The 16,335-nt window shown below is 53.1% G+C and overlaps 6 protein-coding genes across 6 annotated transcripts in view; 3 read left to right on the top strand and 3 right to left on the bottom strand.

Annotated features, from left to right (window-relative positions):
- Window positions 1-13: 13 nt before the first annotated feature.
- On the bottom strand, window positions 14-1,562 carry GUITHDRAFT_137739 (hypothetical protein; the record flags this gene model as incomplete). Its single annotated transcript, XM_005834063.1, has 4 exons — window positions 14-43; window positions 84-138; window positions 226-307; window positions 599-1,562. 4 exons carry the CDS (start codon window positions 1,560-1,562, stop codon window positions 14-16), a joined length of 1,131 nt encoding a protein of 376 aa, XP_005834120.1.
- A 926-nt stretch (window positions 1,563-2,488) lies between these two features.
- On the top strand, window positions 2,489-5,798 carry GUITHDRAFT_107050 (hypothetical protein; the record flags this gene model as incomplete). The annotated part of the gene is made up of 19 exons (XM_005834062.1): window positions 2,489-2,589; window positions 2,654-2,675; window positions 2,725-2,820; window positions 2,866-2,941; window positions 3,070-3,114; window positions 3,185-3,489; window positions 3,540-3,588; window positions 3,638-3,687; window positions 3,738-3,896; window positions 3,944-4,011; window positions 4,066-4,553; window positions 4,602-4,698; window positions 4,752-4,838; window positions 4,901-4,974; window positions 5,124-5,185; window positions 5,234-5,319; window positions 5,372-5,445; window positions 5,536-5,623; window positions 5,759-5,798. 19 exons carry the CDS (start codon window positions 2,489-2,491, stop codon window positions 5,796-5,798), a joined length of 2,067 nt encoding a protein of 688 aa, XP_005834119.1.
- Window positions 5,799-7,127: 1,329 nt separating this feature from the next.
- On the top strand, window positions 7,128-8,669 carry GUITHDRAFT_107049 (hypothetical protein; the record flags this gene model as incomplete). Its single annotated transcript, XM_005834061.1, has 10 exons — window positions 7,128-7,210; window positions 7,261-7,317; window positions 7,389-7,505; window positions 7,551-7,636; window positions 7,780-7,875; window positions 7,938-7,982; window positions 8,042-8,145; window positions 8,356-8,400; window positions 8,509-8,559; window positions 8,607-8,669. 10 exons carry the CDS (start codon window positions 7,128-7,130, stop codon window positions 8,667-8,669), a joined length of 747 nt encoding a protein of 248 aa, XP_005834118.1.
- A 301-nt stretch (window positions 8,670-8,970) lies between these two features.
- On the bottom strand, window positions 8,971-10,349 carry GUITHDRAFT_107048 (hypothetical protein; the record flags this gene model as incomplete). The annotated part of the gene is made up of 2 exons (XM_005834060.1): window positions 8,971-10,080; window positions 10,236-10,349. 2 exons carry the CDS (start codon window positions 10,347-10,349, stop codon window positions 8,971-8,973), a joined length of 1,224 nt encoding a protein of 407 aa, XP_005834117.1.
- Window positions 10,350-11,712: 1,363 nt separating this feature from the next.
- On the top strand, window positions 11,713-14,764 carry GUITHDRAFT_137736 (hypothetical protein; the record flags this gene model as incomplete). Its single annotated transcript, XM_005834059.1, has 14 exons — window positions 11,713-11,890; window positions 12,099-12,262; window positions 12,289-12,348; window positions 12,402-12,437; window positions 12,483-12,568; window positions 12,735-12,840; window positions 12,932-12,960; window positions 13,015-13,057; window positions 13,105-13,188; window positions 13,242-13,282; window positions 13,334-14,033; window positions 14,222-14,281; window positions 14,328-14,474; window positions 14,612-14,764. 14 exons carry the CDS (start codon window positions 11,713-11,715, stop codon window positions 14,762-14,764), a joined length of 1,887 nt encoding a protein of 628 aa, XP_005834116.1.
- Window positions 14,765-15,768: 1,004 nt separating this feature from the next.
- Window positions 15,769-16,335, bottom strand: part of GUITHDRAFT_107046 (hypothetical protein) — a gene marked incomplete at both ends in the record, with an annotated part of 1,920 nt that continues 1,353 nt past the window's right edge. Inside the window, one exon of the mRNA XM_005834058.1 lies at window positions 15,769-15,831. Coding sequence (XP_005834115.1) covers window positions 15,769-15,831 — 63 coding nt within the window. The remainder of the gene's footprint in view (window positions 15,832-16,335) is intronic.

Here is a 16,335-nt window from a genome sequence, read left to right as displayed (position 1 = left end):
ACAATCCTGCCTACTAGTCTGCGACTTTGTACTGTATAAAGTGCTATGGTGAGAATTAGCAAAATAGCATGCAACAGTTTCACCTCAATCGCACCGACAAATGCGTTAGCCATTTTCGGCTCGTATACTTCCATGAACCTGAAACAGGCTGTAAGCATTCTCGCACCATCCACACTGGAGTTCATCTTCCACAGAACTACAGGTCAGGCAACGAGAGATTCGTACATCGTGTCCTCGTAACTTGCGTCGTTCTTGGGCAGGTATCCAGCGCGAAGTCTGATGTGATCATCCTCGTCGGTCACTTGCCCTGCCACCATCAGATCAGAGGACAAGCTAGCTCGACGAACTTGCTGTCGCACCTCTCTCAAATCCTTGCGGCGACCCCAAATTCGCTCGAAGAACAACCCCACGCCAACTGCTACAAAACACGCAAAAACTTCGGACACTGTTCGGCGGGATAAAGATTTCTTTGCCCATGGGCAAAGGTCCATAAGAAGCCTGAAGGAGCGGGTGAGAACATGGTTAAGGAAAGGAAAAAGCAAGTAGACCTCCAAGTCTCCATAAGAAACAGTTGGCAATTGTATTCCTCTCTCTTCACCTATCATCGTCCAAGCACTCGGATCTAATTCCTTGTCTTTGCAGCTTCCTTCGCACGTGTAGAACCAGACATTCATCTTGTCCTCTCGGATGGGACCGAAATGCTCAGGAGAGCTGGCAGTGTTGATCGAAGTGATCGTCACTCCCTTGCTCTTCGCCTCGATCTCAAAGAACAGTCCATGCCAGCAGTTACCAGTTCGAGTCTGAGTGATGAATCTCTCGCTCCCCTCCTCCAGCTTCCCCATCGTCTTCACGATCATTCCTGTTGCCCGTGCTATGTTGGACCGCTGCTGCGCCATGATCTCCTCTTCCCCCATCAGAACATTCTCCTGCTCTCCGCCCCCTTCACCGACAGACGAGTAGAACGTCTCCGCATCCTCGTCGTCATCGTTTCCTACATTAGCCATTGGGCCATCGCCGTCCGAATCCATCAGCTCCATCTGATACTCCATCAGGCGGTCGATCAGCTCCTGCTTCTTCCCTGTTTTCAACAGGCCATACTTGCCGCAGAGCTCTTTGAGATCAGGCACCTTCATCCTCTTCAAATCTTCCTCATCAAACAGAATCTCGTTCTCTCCCATCTTCTCTCCGACATATGGCCCTCCGGATCTTACTTGAACACCGATCCTTCGCACAGATCGCTGTCTGAGAAAGCTTCCGTGACTTTTGCTCGAACTTTGGTCGCCGAACGCTCCAGAGCTCAAGGGGCCATCTACTCGTGATCTCAAAGAGAGAATGCCCGTGCTGTGGTGATCGGCGGAGGACAATTGGACTGGTGTGAGGAGGTACGACTGGGGGGCGGAAAGGCGCGACAGGGAAACAGGGTAGCGAGCAGCAACAAGTGAGGAGCGGGAGAGAGGAGCAGACAAGTGGGACGATGACGACAGCGACAGAGGAAGGTGGGAGGGCGGGAGAGGGAAGGACCACGAGCATATCAGCGTCGCCGCTCCTAGGGTGGCCACCATCGCTGTCCGCGCCATCCTACTCGAGGCCGCGAACAACCCACCCATCCACTTTCTTCTTCTCTATGGGGGGTGGCTGACCCCACCCTTTAGTTTGAAGTACCCACTTCTTACCCTGATCAATTTTTCATATTAACCGGTCCAACGAAGCATCCTTTCTACATCAGTACACGGGTGCTGATGATACCCTACCCACTTTTAGAATTGGTTACCCAGCCCCCCGATGGTATTCTATACCACCCTACCCTACCAGGTAGGTCAAACCCCACCCCCTATTTTCTGTTATCACTCGCATGTGCGCAGGAGATTACCCCCCAACACACATCAGCACCCCACCATTGTTTACCCCTACCCACCAATTATCATCTAATGACCCCACTTTTGATCTAGAGGATTACCTCCAATCATACCCTATACCCCCCAAAATCCTTATCTAACTTACCCCCTCTTTCTACTTCCAAAGTACCCATCCAGAAAACCAACACCCCACCCCTATGGAATAATGCAGCTTTACTCCCTGACCCCTCTGATTTAGCGTCTTTGTACCCCACCCTTCCCTGTCTGGAATCACACCCGTCGTAGAAGAGTTTTCTGTCTGGGACTCGCCATGGCAGATAGCAGGTGCGGAGCATGCAACCAAGATGTAGACAGGAGAGGATGATGATGATGATGATGATGATGATATGAGACCAACCATGATGATGTTGTAGACGAGACACTTAGTCGGTCTTAGGACATCAAGTGATAGACGTAGCGGTGATATGAACAGGAGCAATGTGGCAGACATTCAGGAATTTCGGGGGGTTCAGATGGAAAATGAAATAGAACCTTGATGGTCTCTAATCTGCATTCAATGTAAATCAATGAGATTAGATCGCTAGCCTTTGCTTGACAGTTCAACTGCAACAGAGAGGCGTTCGGTGCCTGAAATGATGATATTGCTTTGCTTTGCTTTCAGGCCCAGGTTCTTCAGGCGGCCCCGAAAGAAGGCGGATCATCCTGCAGGGCAACAAACTGAGGAAGCCAGCAGGTGATGAGCCTTCTCCTTCCTCCTCTTCTCTTCATGCTTCGTTGACACCTTGCACTCTGAGCAGCCATGGAAGCGGAGCCCCGCCAGTGAGTCTACTAATACTGCCATAGCCGTCCACGTTGACAATGGTCTCAGGCACAGCAGCAAGCAGACTCGGCAGGACCTTCCGCTCCCTCGCATGCACCGTCTCAAGACAAACCCTCTGCTGATGCGGCTCAGCCGTCTGCCGCGGTAGTTCAGGTTCAGGAAGGGAGGAGGTGATGGATGGTTGTACAGGAGGCGAAGGCGTCGAGACCTGTGAGGAGGAGACACAAACCGAGAACAGAGAAGAGCAGACCCGTCAGCGTGAACGGTGCTCCTTCTAGTCTCCCTTGACCCTGATTGACGACGAGACTGATTACTCCTCCCCGTTTCCCCTTTCCTGGCACCCCGCCCCGCCCCTTTCAACTGCTAACTGCTCACTGAGATGCATTGTTCCAGATCCAGCAGGTGCCTCTGCTACAGAGACTCATCACATGCCCTCAGGTGTGAACCTTGCCAACGCTCCAAGTCATGAAGCATGCGCTCACCTTGCTGTGCTGACATGAGCTCGCAGATTCTCAACCGCATGTCGGGGACGCTTTTCTCGCAAGCTCGCTCGTCCCATGGCGAGTTGATGCGCCAGAGTTCGTTCCGCATGTCGCCCTGCAGGATGAGGCCGTGCTGGCCTGTGGACCAGCTCATGTAGCCATGCCCGGCTCCACTCAGAGCAAGAAGAACAAACGCAACAAGCCTCAGCAGCAGCAGCAGCAGCGTCGCACAAGGCCTGAAGCGGCAAGCGACGATGCGCAGGGTGAAGGGAAGGAAAAGAGAAGCAACAGGAGGGTAGAAGAAGAGGAGGAGAGTGCCAAAGGAACTTATGTACGTGATATACGAGACATCATGGACAGACAGTCTGATTTGATGTCCAGGAATCGCTTCCTAATGCTAATGATCATGACAAACAATCCAAGAAGCAGGGTAAGCATGCGCAGGAATCGTTGAGTTGGATCATGAGATTTTTGACAAGGGGCAAGACGGCAGAAGGGACCTCAAGACAATCAACTTAAGGAGGACAAGGTTTGACGAGTCTCCGCCATTAACCAGATTAAAACTTTCCTATTCTGCAGAAATCCACCTTGAACATGAAGGAAAACATCTCGAAGCACAACAACGACAAGCGGAGGAAGTGGTGGAAGATTCTACAGGAAGACGACCCGATTTCGCTAGAGCCTATCGGCCAGCTGAGATATGAACCGTTCGATCTCAAGGCCAACGATGACATCTCGGTGAAGTTGCCTCACGAGGGCCGGAAGGGACTCACGAAAGCCTCTAGGTTTGGTTCGACCCCCAGATCCTCGCCAACTACCTCGTGTCTTCGGGAACCTTCACTCACCCAGTCAGGTGAGAAACGGCTGTACCTCACTTGCACTGGAAGCTGATGTAAGGAACGATCAGCCGCCGACCCATCACTAAGGAGGACTGCGAAGCTCTTGACCGGCACCTTGCCGCATGCCGGCTCAAGAAGGTCGGAGTGAAGGAAGTCTTCGAATTCAAGGAGAGATTGAACGATCCGACAGAGAGGATAACAGGTCTCTACCGCGCTCCTCCCCCTCCGAACCTTACCCCCCCCCCCGCAGCCCTTAGGGAACAGGCTGCTGCGATCATGGAGGCTGTGTTTGGAGGAAGGACACGAGAGAGGGAGACTGGAAGACCTGAGAATCGATTTCAGGGGCAGCAGAGGGGTTTTCGAAATGATCGCAATGTACCTACCGGGCAATCCGCAAACTTTGGGTCTCAACAACGCAGCATGGCTGGAGTTGGACGCGAAGAGAACTTTCCTTTCCTCATCGACGACGACGAGGATTTTTTCCCGAGCTACGGCAATGACGCGAGGAGGAGGGTAGAGGAAGTCCAAGAAGACTTTCCGCAGCTCGTCGGGACAGGTGGGGCTTGGTGCGCTGTGATGAAATTTCACCCTCGTCGACCTTCAGGCTACATCAACCGTCCTGCACAACCTCCACAGTATGTCAGGAGGAATGTATCCAACTACGTCTGTAGGCTGTCGGCAGAGTACAAGGAGAGGATGAGGTGACGTCAGAGGTTCCCCCTCGCTCTTGCTGATTTCCCATCCCTGCTCGCAGCATCCAGGGCGTCGTGGGCTGCATCTTCTTCATCTCCACAGCAGGATCGAAGAATCGGAAGAAAGTCTGCAACAAGGACGTCCAAGCGTGAGCCCTCACTGTTGCTGGCGGTCAAGAGGGCGCTAATGACCTGCCTCCTCGTCCCTCAGGCTCTTCCAGACCAGCTGCAACATCAAGTGGATCGACGACACGAAGCTCTACGTGCTGGTCAAGGAAGCTGAAGGTCTTCTCCGACTCATCCGTCCTTCCCCCCTACCCTTTCCCTCTTCCTCCTTTCCAACTCTCCCTCGTCCTCCCTCCCACATTCGCCCCCTGCTTCTCCCCTCATCATCACTCCTTGTTTCTCCTCTCCTCACCTGGGCTGATGGGCAGAGGAGGAAGTCATGCAGCGACTGAAGACAACGCCCTTCACCGCCAAGATGGAGGGATCCTCTGTGCGCCTCCTCCCCTCTCCTCCTCCTCCTCAGCTGACTCCCCAGCAGGTCTACAGGCTCGGCGAGCTCACTCGAGCCATAGAGGCCGATGGCAAGTATGAGCCCAAAGATCACCGGGGCCTGAGCGTTCAGAGGTATGGGGGAGGCCGGGTGTCATGGCGGTGCCCGGATGACGTGGCGAGCTAGACTTGTGCTGCCGACCATGGGCGACCTCCGTTTCATCGTTTTGAAGTTGTGCGAGACCTTCTCCCAGAGCTACAGTGAGTCACTACCTCCTTCCCCCTTCCCCCATCCATTGAGTCTCCCTCCCGCTCGCTCCAAGTTCCCCCGGGACCTGACGGGGATAGCAGGCGAGGAGAGGGAGAGCCTTGAAGGAGAGGAAGACGACTACGAGACCTGGCTGCAGGTGGAGCCAGTCCATGATGACGTCATGTTGAGGTTGTGCAGGCTCGGTGGACAGGCACTGCTGCCGCTGCTGCTTCGCAGCCGCCCAGAGCAGAGGCGGCCGGGCAGCAACCTCAGGCTCCTCCTCCTCCTCCTCCTCCTCCAAGTTCAGACGATCTAGACGGCCAGGCAGGTGCTGCTGGAGCTGGAGCGAGGGTACCTGATGTAAGTGATGTTGCGAGATCCTCTGCTCCGAGGTGTGCTGACTTCACTTTCCTCTTCCTCCCTCCGCCTTCTTGCCATGGGCCCCTCCCTCTCCTCCTCATCGTCCTCATCGTCGTCGTTTGACTTGAAGCGCTGGGATGAGTCGTGGAGTGACGTCGCCAAGAACTCTTCATCCGACCCTCTATCAAGTCACGAGTCTTAATTCGAGAGTCTCGACGTTCAGTGTTGACGGTTGTAAATCAGTTTTGTCCCCTCAGAAGTCCATTTAAGTTGCCAAGTTGAGCTCAAGTCCTGGCGACCGATGTCTTACTAGATTTGAGATTCGGAGAGGATATACTGTGATGCATCAGCTGAGGCGCCGTTTAGTACCGGAGGCATTCAGATTGATGAGAATGTGATGGATAGTAGTATGTTTGACGAAGAGCCTCGGAGGCCTTCCTAGCCGTGTTGCCGCAAATGAGGTCCTCTCATGCCTGGATGCTTGGGTTTCACATCAGGCCTGAGGCTACTAGGCTAGCATATAGTCTATCTCTCAAGTGCTTGTCAACCCCTGTTTCGCAGTGTGCATTCAAACTCGGTCATGAGCAAAAAGTGCCAGACTTGTTGCTGCTGAGGTCGACATGATATCTGCATTACTTTGGCATGGTAAAGGCTAACAACTTGAACTCGTACTCCATCAGTCTGAGTCCGTGGCTTCTCCCGGCACGTAGGCTCACGTCACAGTCAAAACCGTCCGGCCGCGCCCGGGGGCAAATGGGGCGGGCCTGAGTACGGCGCCCCGGGCCCGGCTAGATCCGCCAGTGACTCTAAGTCACCACCTCGGAGATCGCTCTTGTACTAGATGAAGCTAAGAGATCGCTCGTGTACTAGATGAGACTAAGAGATCGCTCTGTTCGCCTGCAGGCTTGCCAGGGTTGTCCACAAGTGATCAAGTTGGAAGCAAAGTGACCGCGTGCGTCCTGACTCAGTGAGCCTCAGGCACTCAGTGAAGGCTGCAAGTGATAGATAGCGCTTGAGACAATTGATGGAAGGGGTCTGGGAACGGGTGGTTACTAGGGAGAATTGAGGGGTCAGTATGGGGTGTAATAAGTCTACACGCTGCGCCATGACAGGAGCGACATTGCGAATGTTGGCGGGGCTGATTATGCTGGCGGGCTCAGCAGAGGCCTTCATGTCATGCTCTGCATCGAAACCTTCCTTGTTTGTTTCCTTCTCCCCTTCCTCTTCCTTCGTCTCCAAGAAGTGCGTAGAGATCATGTCGAGTTTGCTGTCAACTTTTTACTAGGTTTTCAGATGTCCTGCCCATTCTACTCGCATGGCAAGTCGCAGAAGGATGGATGTCGTAGCCCAGCTATGGCCTATCGGTCCATGGGCTCCCAAGGATCAGAACATGGACAAAGGATATCACGAATCCAGGTTATTCCCTGCTTTGCTCGTATCGTTGGTATCGATACTTTACTTGGCAGGATCAAGTATCACGAGGAAAGATTAAAGTATCACGAAGAGCGGCTGAGATATCACAGGTTCGACTTCTTTAGCTCTCACTCTCGTTGCATCCTCCTTTCTTCTCTCTGCCCCGCTCATTGCTTCTCAGGTCGATGGTGGCCAAGAAAGAGAAGAATTCAGGGATTGAGGCCTCCGTAACCAAGGAGGCGCTCGCTGCCGGGAGGAAAGTTCGAATTCTCTTCGTTGATCTTAGCAACACATGCAGGTGATTGTTCTTGTCATGTTTGTGTCCATCTCATACAAGTTCAAGATCACCTGCTGCTGAGCAAACGATGAAGACTCTCCTCAAGAACGACGGACTGTCTTCGTACTTTGAAGTTTCCTCCTGCAGCACTGGTATGTTTGGGAGATCTGTCGAAGTTCCAGCGAGACATAGAATAGGAAAAAAAAGCTGCGTGATGTATCTCAGCGTAGACGGCAAGATTCACCTTCAGAAGCTCCTAGTCGGGATGGTTAGATTCAACTGATGGAGGGAACAGGGAGCGGCACCAACAACTGGTTCAAGCCAGAGGTCTCGTCGAACATCGAAGTAGAAGCGTCCGATCCTCGCATGGTCTCGCATGCGTCAAGGAGAGGTAACCGGGATTCGATGCTGTCGGAACCTGCAACCTGAGGCTGACGGGTCACCTGCGAGCAGGGCTGAATCTCGCTGGGAGGCAGTCAAAGGTGATGACCAAGGAAGGTGAGGGAGGAGCGCAGAGTCGTGCTGTAACGAGAGAGTTTGACTCGTCTGGCCTCAAGACCTGCAGCGCGCAGATCTTGTTGTCATCATGGACAACGCGAATCGTGTCGAGGTACAGGCAGCTGCCTCCTACTGGGGGCTGCGCGGAAGTGTTGATGATAAGGTACAGGCAGGGGAGAGGAGTGAGGGAGGAAGGGGAGAGAAAGAAGAGGAAGATAGGGGAGGGGAAAAGAGGAGAGCTCGAGCAGCGTGTTAAAGATGTATGGGGGGAAACGGTGATGGGTTAGAGGAGAGATTTTAGAAGAAAGGGAGAGGAAAAAGAGAAGAGACAGCAAGACGATACCAGTCGTGCAAGGAGTAATCTTGTTGCAAGGTGAAGAGACTCACCGAATATTGCCGGAGTGGAACGATGACAACTGTACGCCCATTCTCCTTCACCGCTCTCGTCGTCCTCTTTCGTTGTTCTTCTTTTACATCCCTCGCTAGTTCGTTCGACCTCTTCTTCCGCTTTTTAACCTGGATCCAGGATATTCCTGATCCATACTACGGAGGGAGAGGGATGCAGCCATCAGGACAGGTTGGGGAGAAGGAAAAATTCAGCGCATACATCTGATATGGAAGCAGGTGTTTGAGAAGGTTCTTGATTTGATCGAGGTTCAGACTGGAGACGACGCCGAGATCTATTGATTCTTTTTGCAGGACGGTTGCAAAGGTTTGCTTCAAGACTGCATGGTCGGCGGGCTTGATCGCATCTCTGCCGCAAAGTAGATTTTGGAGCAACGAGGAAAATTTATTGTTCCTGCTCAGCGAACAGCGGAGAGGAGAAGGAGTAGGGAAAGGACAAGGGACCGAGGGGAGCAATGAAGATTGTAGTGTGCTGCTCAAACTCATTGCTGTCTTCGTCATCGGGTTGAAAAAGAGGAAGGGGAGGAGAGAAGTCAAGGCACTGGGAAACTTCGTGACGCCAGAGGCCTGAACAGGCCATGGGCTAGATGTACCGGGGGTCAAAGTACATGTTGGGATGGTGGGGAGGCAGGTTGTCTTCGTCGTCGCTCAGCTTCTTCTGCAGGAAGAGAGTGAAGGATCTCTTCCTCTTTGGCATCCCCAACACGTTAGTCGGGGAAAAGAGGTCGTCTAGCACCGGATCCAGAGTGTCAGTGTTGTACACCACCACCGCTGCCTTGAACTCTCTCCTGCTCCTGACCTTGGCCTCGTCAAAGATGCTCTTCAAGAGAGTGCCAGAATTGGGACCTCGGCCTGCGTGCCCGAAGATTCTGACAGTTTTCATCTCACGCTGAGCTACGAAGCTGATCAAGTTGTTCAACTTTCGCCAGAAGTATGCGCACGTGGCCGCGAAGACGACCTCTCCCAGCAGCAGCCCCATGCGCTTCTGCAGGAAGAGGGAGGATAGGTGAGCGACGCAAATTCCTGCCACCCCCAGACAGACAAGTAGCACTCCAGGGTAGGACGTGGGGCGGCTGAAGAAGCTAGGCAGATGCCCGGCAAAGATGAGCTTCTTCGAGAGGGAGGCGTCCCACAGGAAGGCGCAGGCTTCTGACTTGTCCTGCTCCCTCCTCGTGTAGAGGGCCCCTAGGAACGCCTCGGACGTGACGATCTCCTGCTCATCCACGGGGGAGAAGTCCCTCCCCACGTGGAACTGTTGGTGCACCCTGCTTGCTTCTTCCCGCGATGTGATGAGCTGGACCGGCGTGCAGCTTTCATCCTTGACGGCGTGCAAGGGGCTGAAGCTGATGTACCGATCGGACATGCACGAGTAACCCAAGTTGTCCTCGAACAGCCTCCGAGCGTTCTTGTTGTCTCGGTTGGTGGTCAGGATCAAGTGCGAGCAGCCGGCCGCCTTCCCCGCAAACTCCACCTCCTGCATGAGCTTCATCCCGATGCCCCTTCCCTGATGCTTTTCAGACACCCGCAGACCAAACACATACCCAATCTTTGCTAGCTTCCCCTTGAGGTAAACGTCCTTGATCCCCAAGTTCACCACCCCCACCAGCTGCCTCTCGATCTCGGCCACGAAGATCTCGTTGCGTCGGAACTCCGACGCCCTGTGTCTGTAAGTCCCCGAATAGCGAGGAAAGACCTGGAGAGAACCATCAGCGCGACTTCCTTGACCTCCAAGAGTGTAGCAGAGGGCAGGTTGTCGCATGTCCAAAAAGATTGGGCAAGGGCTCGAAGAAGAGATCGAATGAAAGACTCGCAGTGCGAAGGGAAACATCATGAGGGAGACAAACTCACGTTTATCAGCTTCCTGATGATCGACGCCATGGAGCTTCCCATGACCGTCTTCTCCGAGAGCTCCTTCACGGCCGCGTCATCGTGATCATTGTACTTCCTGATGTGCACAGCCATGGCACCCCTTCCCTATGTGCCGCAAAGCGAAAGGGCGTCCTGGTCAGAGACAATATGCAACCTGAGGGAATCAAACACGCCATATCAGCGAACCATCAATCAAACAGTTCACACTTATCTTTACATCGCTCTCGTCTCAAACTCAAAAGTGTGTTCTATCTACAACGCTTTCATGCCTCATCCCCTAAACTTTCCTGTCTACTCCTCATGTCTGGATCTCCTCCTACCGAAGCTAGAGGTCTGTGTCGTGTTCAACATCTATCTGCTTCCTGTCATCGTGTAACGTTTCCCTCCTCCCTCTCCCCCTCCTGTCGTTCCATTTCCTCTCCCTATGCCTCCGGGGGAAACCTTTCACGATTGACCACCCTGTGCTACGACCCCACATGTTGGATATATAGGGGGTAAGGTACAATCTGGTTTCCTTCGACATCCACCGGTGCAGTTCCCCTTCTTAACTTATTCCACCCCACCCCACCTTTCCCTCTATTCTTTTCCATGTGGAGTACCCCTACCCCCTCCTGAACAGCACCTACAACCCTCACACTTCCACCCCCTTTGGAGACCCATCTCAGTACCCCTACCCCAATATCTCTTCCACCCCTACCCTACTGGATCTATTTGTCAATGACCCCAAATTTTGTGTACCCCCTTTTTTACTTGACAAAATACCGGTGATATACGATAGACGTCACCATAACCCCACCCACTAGCGAAAATATGTTTCTTAACCCTCATCCCCGCCTCGTTCAACTGACTACCCTCCATCTCCCTAAAGCACTCTTTCTGTAACACCCCATGCTATTACTTGTGACTACCCCTACCTTTGATATCCCACTTCTAACCCCAGTGTCCAGACACCCCTATTTTTGTACCCTACCCTTCTGTTCTCGGACACCCTGTACCCCATGTCACCATCTACAGTCTTCACCCCACCCTACCACATAGAATTCTTTTAGTATTGTAATTGTATCACCCCTCATGAGATTTGGAGACTACCCCACCATCATTCTTTGACCCCGATCCCCCTCCCACCCCTTCGAACCCCTAAGCTACACTATGCCATGACAGACTGCAAGTTGGGACAATGAGCGGCTATCGGCCTTTCAACTTCTCCTCTCCTCCTCCCCTTCCGCTCTTGCCCTCCTTGCTCACCTCCATCTCCCTAGCAACCATCCTCTGCTCCGAGTTATCTCGTCCAACTTAGAGTTTCCTGCCTTCCCGCATTGCGTCTTCTCCGTCCATTAGTTTTGTTGCAGCCATTGCTACTTTCTGACTTTGTTTCCCTCTGGCGTATCTTGATCATGTCCTCTTTTCGTGTTTCTGCATGTCTTAGCTATCAGATGCTGGCGATTCTCTATCAATCATGACCCTTTCTTTGACGATTCGTTCTAACAGGGTTTGCGAGGAGGACGCGACAGAGAGCAGGCAAACGAGCACATTGCTGCTCCCAGTCACCACGTCCTTGTCTGGATCGGACGGTTCCCCTCCCCGCAAGCGCCCTCGAAGCGCTGCCTCCAACATGGGTGGTAGAAGGGAGGGAGGTAATTCGTTCTTCGTACAAGTCTATTTTGTCTGGTTTGATTCCGAACTGTTTTGTGAAAGAAACTCTCGTGATGTGTGATATGATGCTCGATGAACAATCTCTGTGAAGTTCTGAATCTTGCTTATAATACTAGATGCCGGCGGCTCGAAAGTTTATGCAGGTTGTTGTTCACTTTGCGAGACTTGCCCCACACTGACAACCTGCAGAATCTGCACAAATATGCAGGGAGTGCGAGACCGAAGATGGGGCTTCAGAGAAGGAAAAGACCTGTCTTGCCTTTGATGGCAAGTATGGAGCAGCAGACAGCATCAGCGCTCCAAACGGTCAGATGAGAATAGCGGGCCTTCAAGAAGATGGTGAAGGGGAGGAGGTCAGTTGAGCACGAAATGCCTACAGCAGCTGCCTGCTGCTGCTGCAGTCGAGAAGATCCTGTGCATCTTACCATCAAGGCAGGCGGTAAATGGGATTGCAAACAGGGAACACCCCTTTCATCATCGTGATTACATCAGAATAGTGATCCAAGCTTTAGAACATCTGGGTTGCCGGTGAGTTTTTCGAGATTTTTCCCCATTTGTGATTTTGTCATGCAGCCAGAGCGCAGAGATGCTGGAACAAGAAACAGGAATCAGATTAAGAAGTCCAGCTGTGGAGGAGTTGGAACAAGCAGCCTTGCAAGGTTGCTGGGACAAGGCTGAATCATTGCTCCCTCAATTAGAGCTCAATGATGAACAAACATTGAAGTATGAGACTCACCTAGCTGCTGTGTCGTAAAAATCGAACTTTGTCATTCTGATGCTTTGATGTTTTGTGGCTGTTTGCGTTGTAATTGTACATGTTTACAGATGCCGACTTGTAATCAAGCGACAGAAGTTTCTTGAGATGCTTCAGAGTGAGAGGATTGCGGAAGCTATGAACTGCCTACGCGCAGAGATCACTCCACTCACAGAGGTCTCGAGTATCCTTCTAGTCACTATGTAGCTTAAGATCTCTGCAGGACTCAAAAATGTCGCATAGCCTTGCTTGTTTGGTTTTGTGTAAGGACGAAGAGACGCTGAAGAAACAAGCCAAGTATCCATTGTCCTCAGGGCCCTGATCGGTTATATGACTATGATTTGTTTCAAGATGGCTCGGTGCAAACCAGGCAGGAAGACGGGAAGTCTTGAAGGTTCGTCCTGTTGACTGTAGAGGCTGAATGTCACCGGCTGGATGCAGCAAATCGAACAAGAGCTACCGCCGAGCGCCATCATTCCGCCTCGTCGATTAGATTACCTTTTGCAGCAAGCTTTGAAATACCAGGTCTTGATGCTTTCCTTTCTCGAATTGCATTTTGCTCACTTGTGAATCCTCAGATGAGTCAATGTCTAAGATATAATAGAAACGAGCCCTGGACGTGAGGCTTTCTTGCTTGTTTGGTGTCGGGTTTCTGACTTGTTGTCACAAGTAATCTCCTCGTCGACTGTCATGCGACAGACGACTTAGTACCAAATGAAACGATACATCTGCTGGAGCTTCACAAGGACGAAGTATGGCATGTACAATTCTCGAATGATGGGAAGTTTTTGGCTTCAGCGAGCAAGGATAAGACAGTCATCATATGGTCTGTGGAGGAACAATTTAATGTGTATAAGGTTCTTAAGGGGCATGAGCAAGCTGTCAACATTGTGGCATGGAGCCCAGATGATCGGTGGCTTCTCTCCGGTGGTGGAGATCTTACGATCAAGTTGTGGGAGACGCAGACAGGGGACATGTTGAGAGAGTTCAAAGTTCATACAGAGAGTGTCAGCGCGATCGCATGGCTGCACGATGACGATAGGTTTGTGTCTGGAAGTTATGACAAGAAACTCATCGTCTGGAACGCCAAGAATGAGGAGCCGGAGAAGATCATTTCGGGGGAACGGGTCACCGACCTAGCGGTTAGCAAAGACGGACGGCGGCTCGTCCTGATCTCGCCAGAGCAGCGGATACGCGTGTACTCGCTACCTCACATGGTCGAGTCGAACAAGGCGGCAACAATGACTTTCAACGAGCAAGGGAGCATGACGTCGGTCTGTATCAGCCATGACGGGCGCTATGCCCTCGTCAATGTGTCGAGCGACAGTCAGTCAACGTGCAACGCGGCAACGCAGGAGCCCCAACCTGAGGTGACGGAAGGCCTCCTTTCCCCCTTCGTTCCCCTGTTCTCTCTCGCATTGGTTTCCTTCCTTTCTTTGATTGTCTCTTCCACCCATTCAGCATTAACTCCTCGCTTTGGTTTTCATTCTTTTACTTCCTCCCTCTCAGTTTCTGCTCTCTTGCTTTTCTCTTCCTCCTTCTGAGCATCCTCGCGCAGGTGCACCTGTGGGACCTGGATGAGAAGAAGCTGCTCAAGAGGTATCGAGGGCACAAGCAGGTGAGCGAGCATCGCCATCCCTCAGGAGATCTGAGGGCGTGAGCAGGGACGGTATGTAATCCGATCAAGCTTTGGAGGCAATCGCGACGCTTTCGTTGTTGGGGGAAGTGAGGACTGCCGGGTCTTCTTGTGGCACAGAGACAGCGCTGCTCTGATCCATGCACTCCAAGGACACTCGGGCACGATTAACTCGGTGAGTGATGTGAGGCAGGACGAGGAGGGGGAGAAGGAGGGGGAGGAGGAAGGGGAGGAGGGAGGTTGAAGAGGGAGGTTGAAGAGGGAGGACGTGACGAGAGAGGAAGAAGGATTGTGCGGCTGAAGGATGGACAGGTTGCATGGAACCCCAAGGATGCTGTCATGTTCGCGTCAGCGTCGGACGACAACACTATTAGGGTATGGGGGCGTAAGACGAAGAAGACAGAGGCGAAGAAAGAGCACATGAATGGGGGCTCGGCGATGACAAATGGCATCATCAAGACATGAGCAGAAGAGGAGGGAGAGGAAGAGGGAGGGGGGAGGAGAAGTCTGAAAATGAATCTCATCGCTTCATTGTTGCTGAGAACTTCACTTGCTGTGCTCTCTGTACATGGAGCTCGGCAGCTGCGTAGCACCAGTCAGCCCCTCGAGACGCAGGAAGGAGGAGCCACCAGGTCGTCCTTGAGCGAGTACCATCGTTTGTGCATGAGGAGCGATCGGGCTACAGCTGCGAGCCTGCCCTCCTGCTCAGCCTCCATCCTCCTCTACTGGTGAGACTCACCGACTCTGAAGGTCCAGGGACCTGACGGTCTCCCTGCGGGTTGGGACAAGTTTGAGGGTGAGGGTGAGCGCTGAAAGGAGGGAGGAGGGGAGGAGGGAGGAGGGAGGAGGGAGGAGGGAGGAGGGAGGAGGATAGAGGCCCTTAGAGCGTGAGGGAGGAGGGTACAGTGCGATGGAAGGAGAAAGGGAAGGCGACGAAGGAGGGAGGGGAGAGACCTTGAGAGTAGAGTGTTTCCCTCCAAACTCCCCACGCTGGCAACTTGTCTTCAGCAATCAAAGAGTTGGTTCCCCAACATTCGCACCTTGATCGGCAGAAAGTGAAGGCAATGCTCGACCTACCACCCTTACGTCATCCTCCTCCTCCTCCTCCTCCCTTTCACTTCACTTTCAGCTCTCCTCCTCCTCCTCCTCCTCCTCCTCCTCCTCCTCCTCTTACTCCTCGTCAGACCTTGGATGCGACGCATTCTTGGAGCAACAGGAGCCCCAGTGTATGGTGTTGCCGTGCCATCCCAGAACTCCAGCAGATATTCAGATATTACCAACAGCGGAAGAAGAGGAACAGGTTGCAATGGAGGAGTGTGGGAGGGAAAGCTGGGATGGGAGGCAGGGAAGCAGCAGAAGCAGCGGCGGCAACAGGCAGGCAAGGGGAGGGAAGCGAGGGTAAGAGAGAGGAAGCAATCGAAAGGCGATGGCTGCTGCTGGAGCAAAAGTGGAAGGGAAGAGGAGGAGAGTCAGACGGGCTGCACCTGCTCCAGCCTGAGCTTCGAGAGGTCTGATTCCTTGGAGGGGGAAACCTGACCAAGAGGATGAAAGGAGGTGGGGGCAGGGGGGGGGGACGAGGAAGAGAAGGGACGGCATGAGGGAGAAAGAGGACAAGAGGAGAGGGGGTGGAACAGGGCGCAAGGAGGGAGGGAAGGAGGGATGGGGAGGAGGGGAAAAGCACGCTGACGTAGTTCGATGACGTTGCTGTTCTGACCCATTACCGCGCTCCTCAGATGAGCAGGATGCTTCGAGACGTCAGAGGAACGAAGAGGTTGAGGCTAATGGGGAAGCAGAGACAGCGGATAGTGCAAATGGCAGCCCACGGGTACAGACGTTGGGGGAAGGGGAGGGAGCAGGAGGGGAAAAAGAAGCGACGGGAAGGAGGAAGAAGAAAAGGAAGAGCAGGAGCAGGAGCAGGAGCAGGAGCAGGAGCAGGAGCAGGAGCAGGAGCAGGAGCAGGAGCAGGAGCAGGAGCAGGGGACGGGAGGGGAAGGGGGGGGGGGGGGGTTGCGGCGGAGGCCGAGTGTGTGTTGTCC

This window comes from Guillardia theta, assembly GCF_000315625.1.
Source record: "Guillardia theta CCMP2712 unplaced genomic scaffold GUITHscaffold_27, whole genome shotgun sequence".
Taxonomy (NCBI): domain Eukaryota; class Cryptophyceae; order Pyrenomonadales; family Geminigeraceae; genus Guillardia; species Guillardia theta.
Note: the sequence above shows the minus strand (reverse complement) of the source record. Positions and strands in the feature narration are given on the sequence as shown.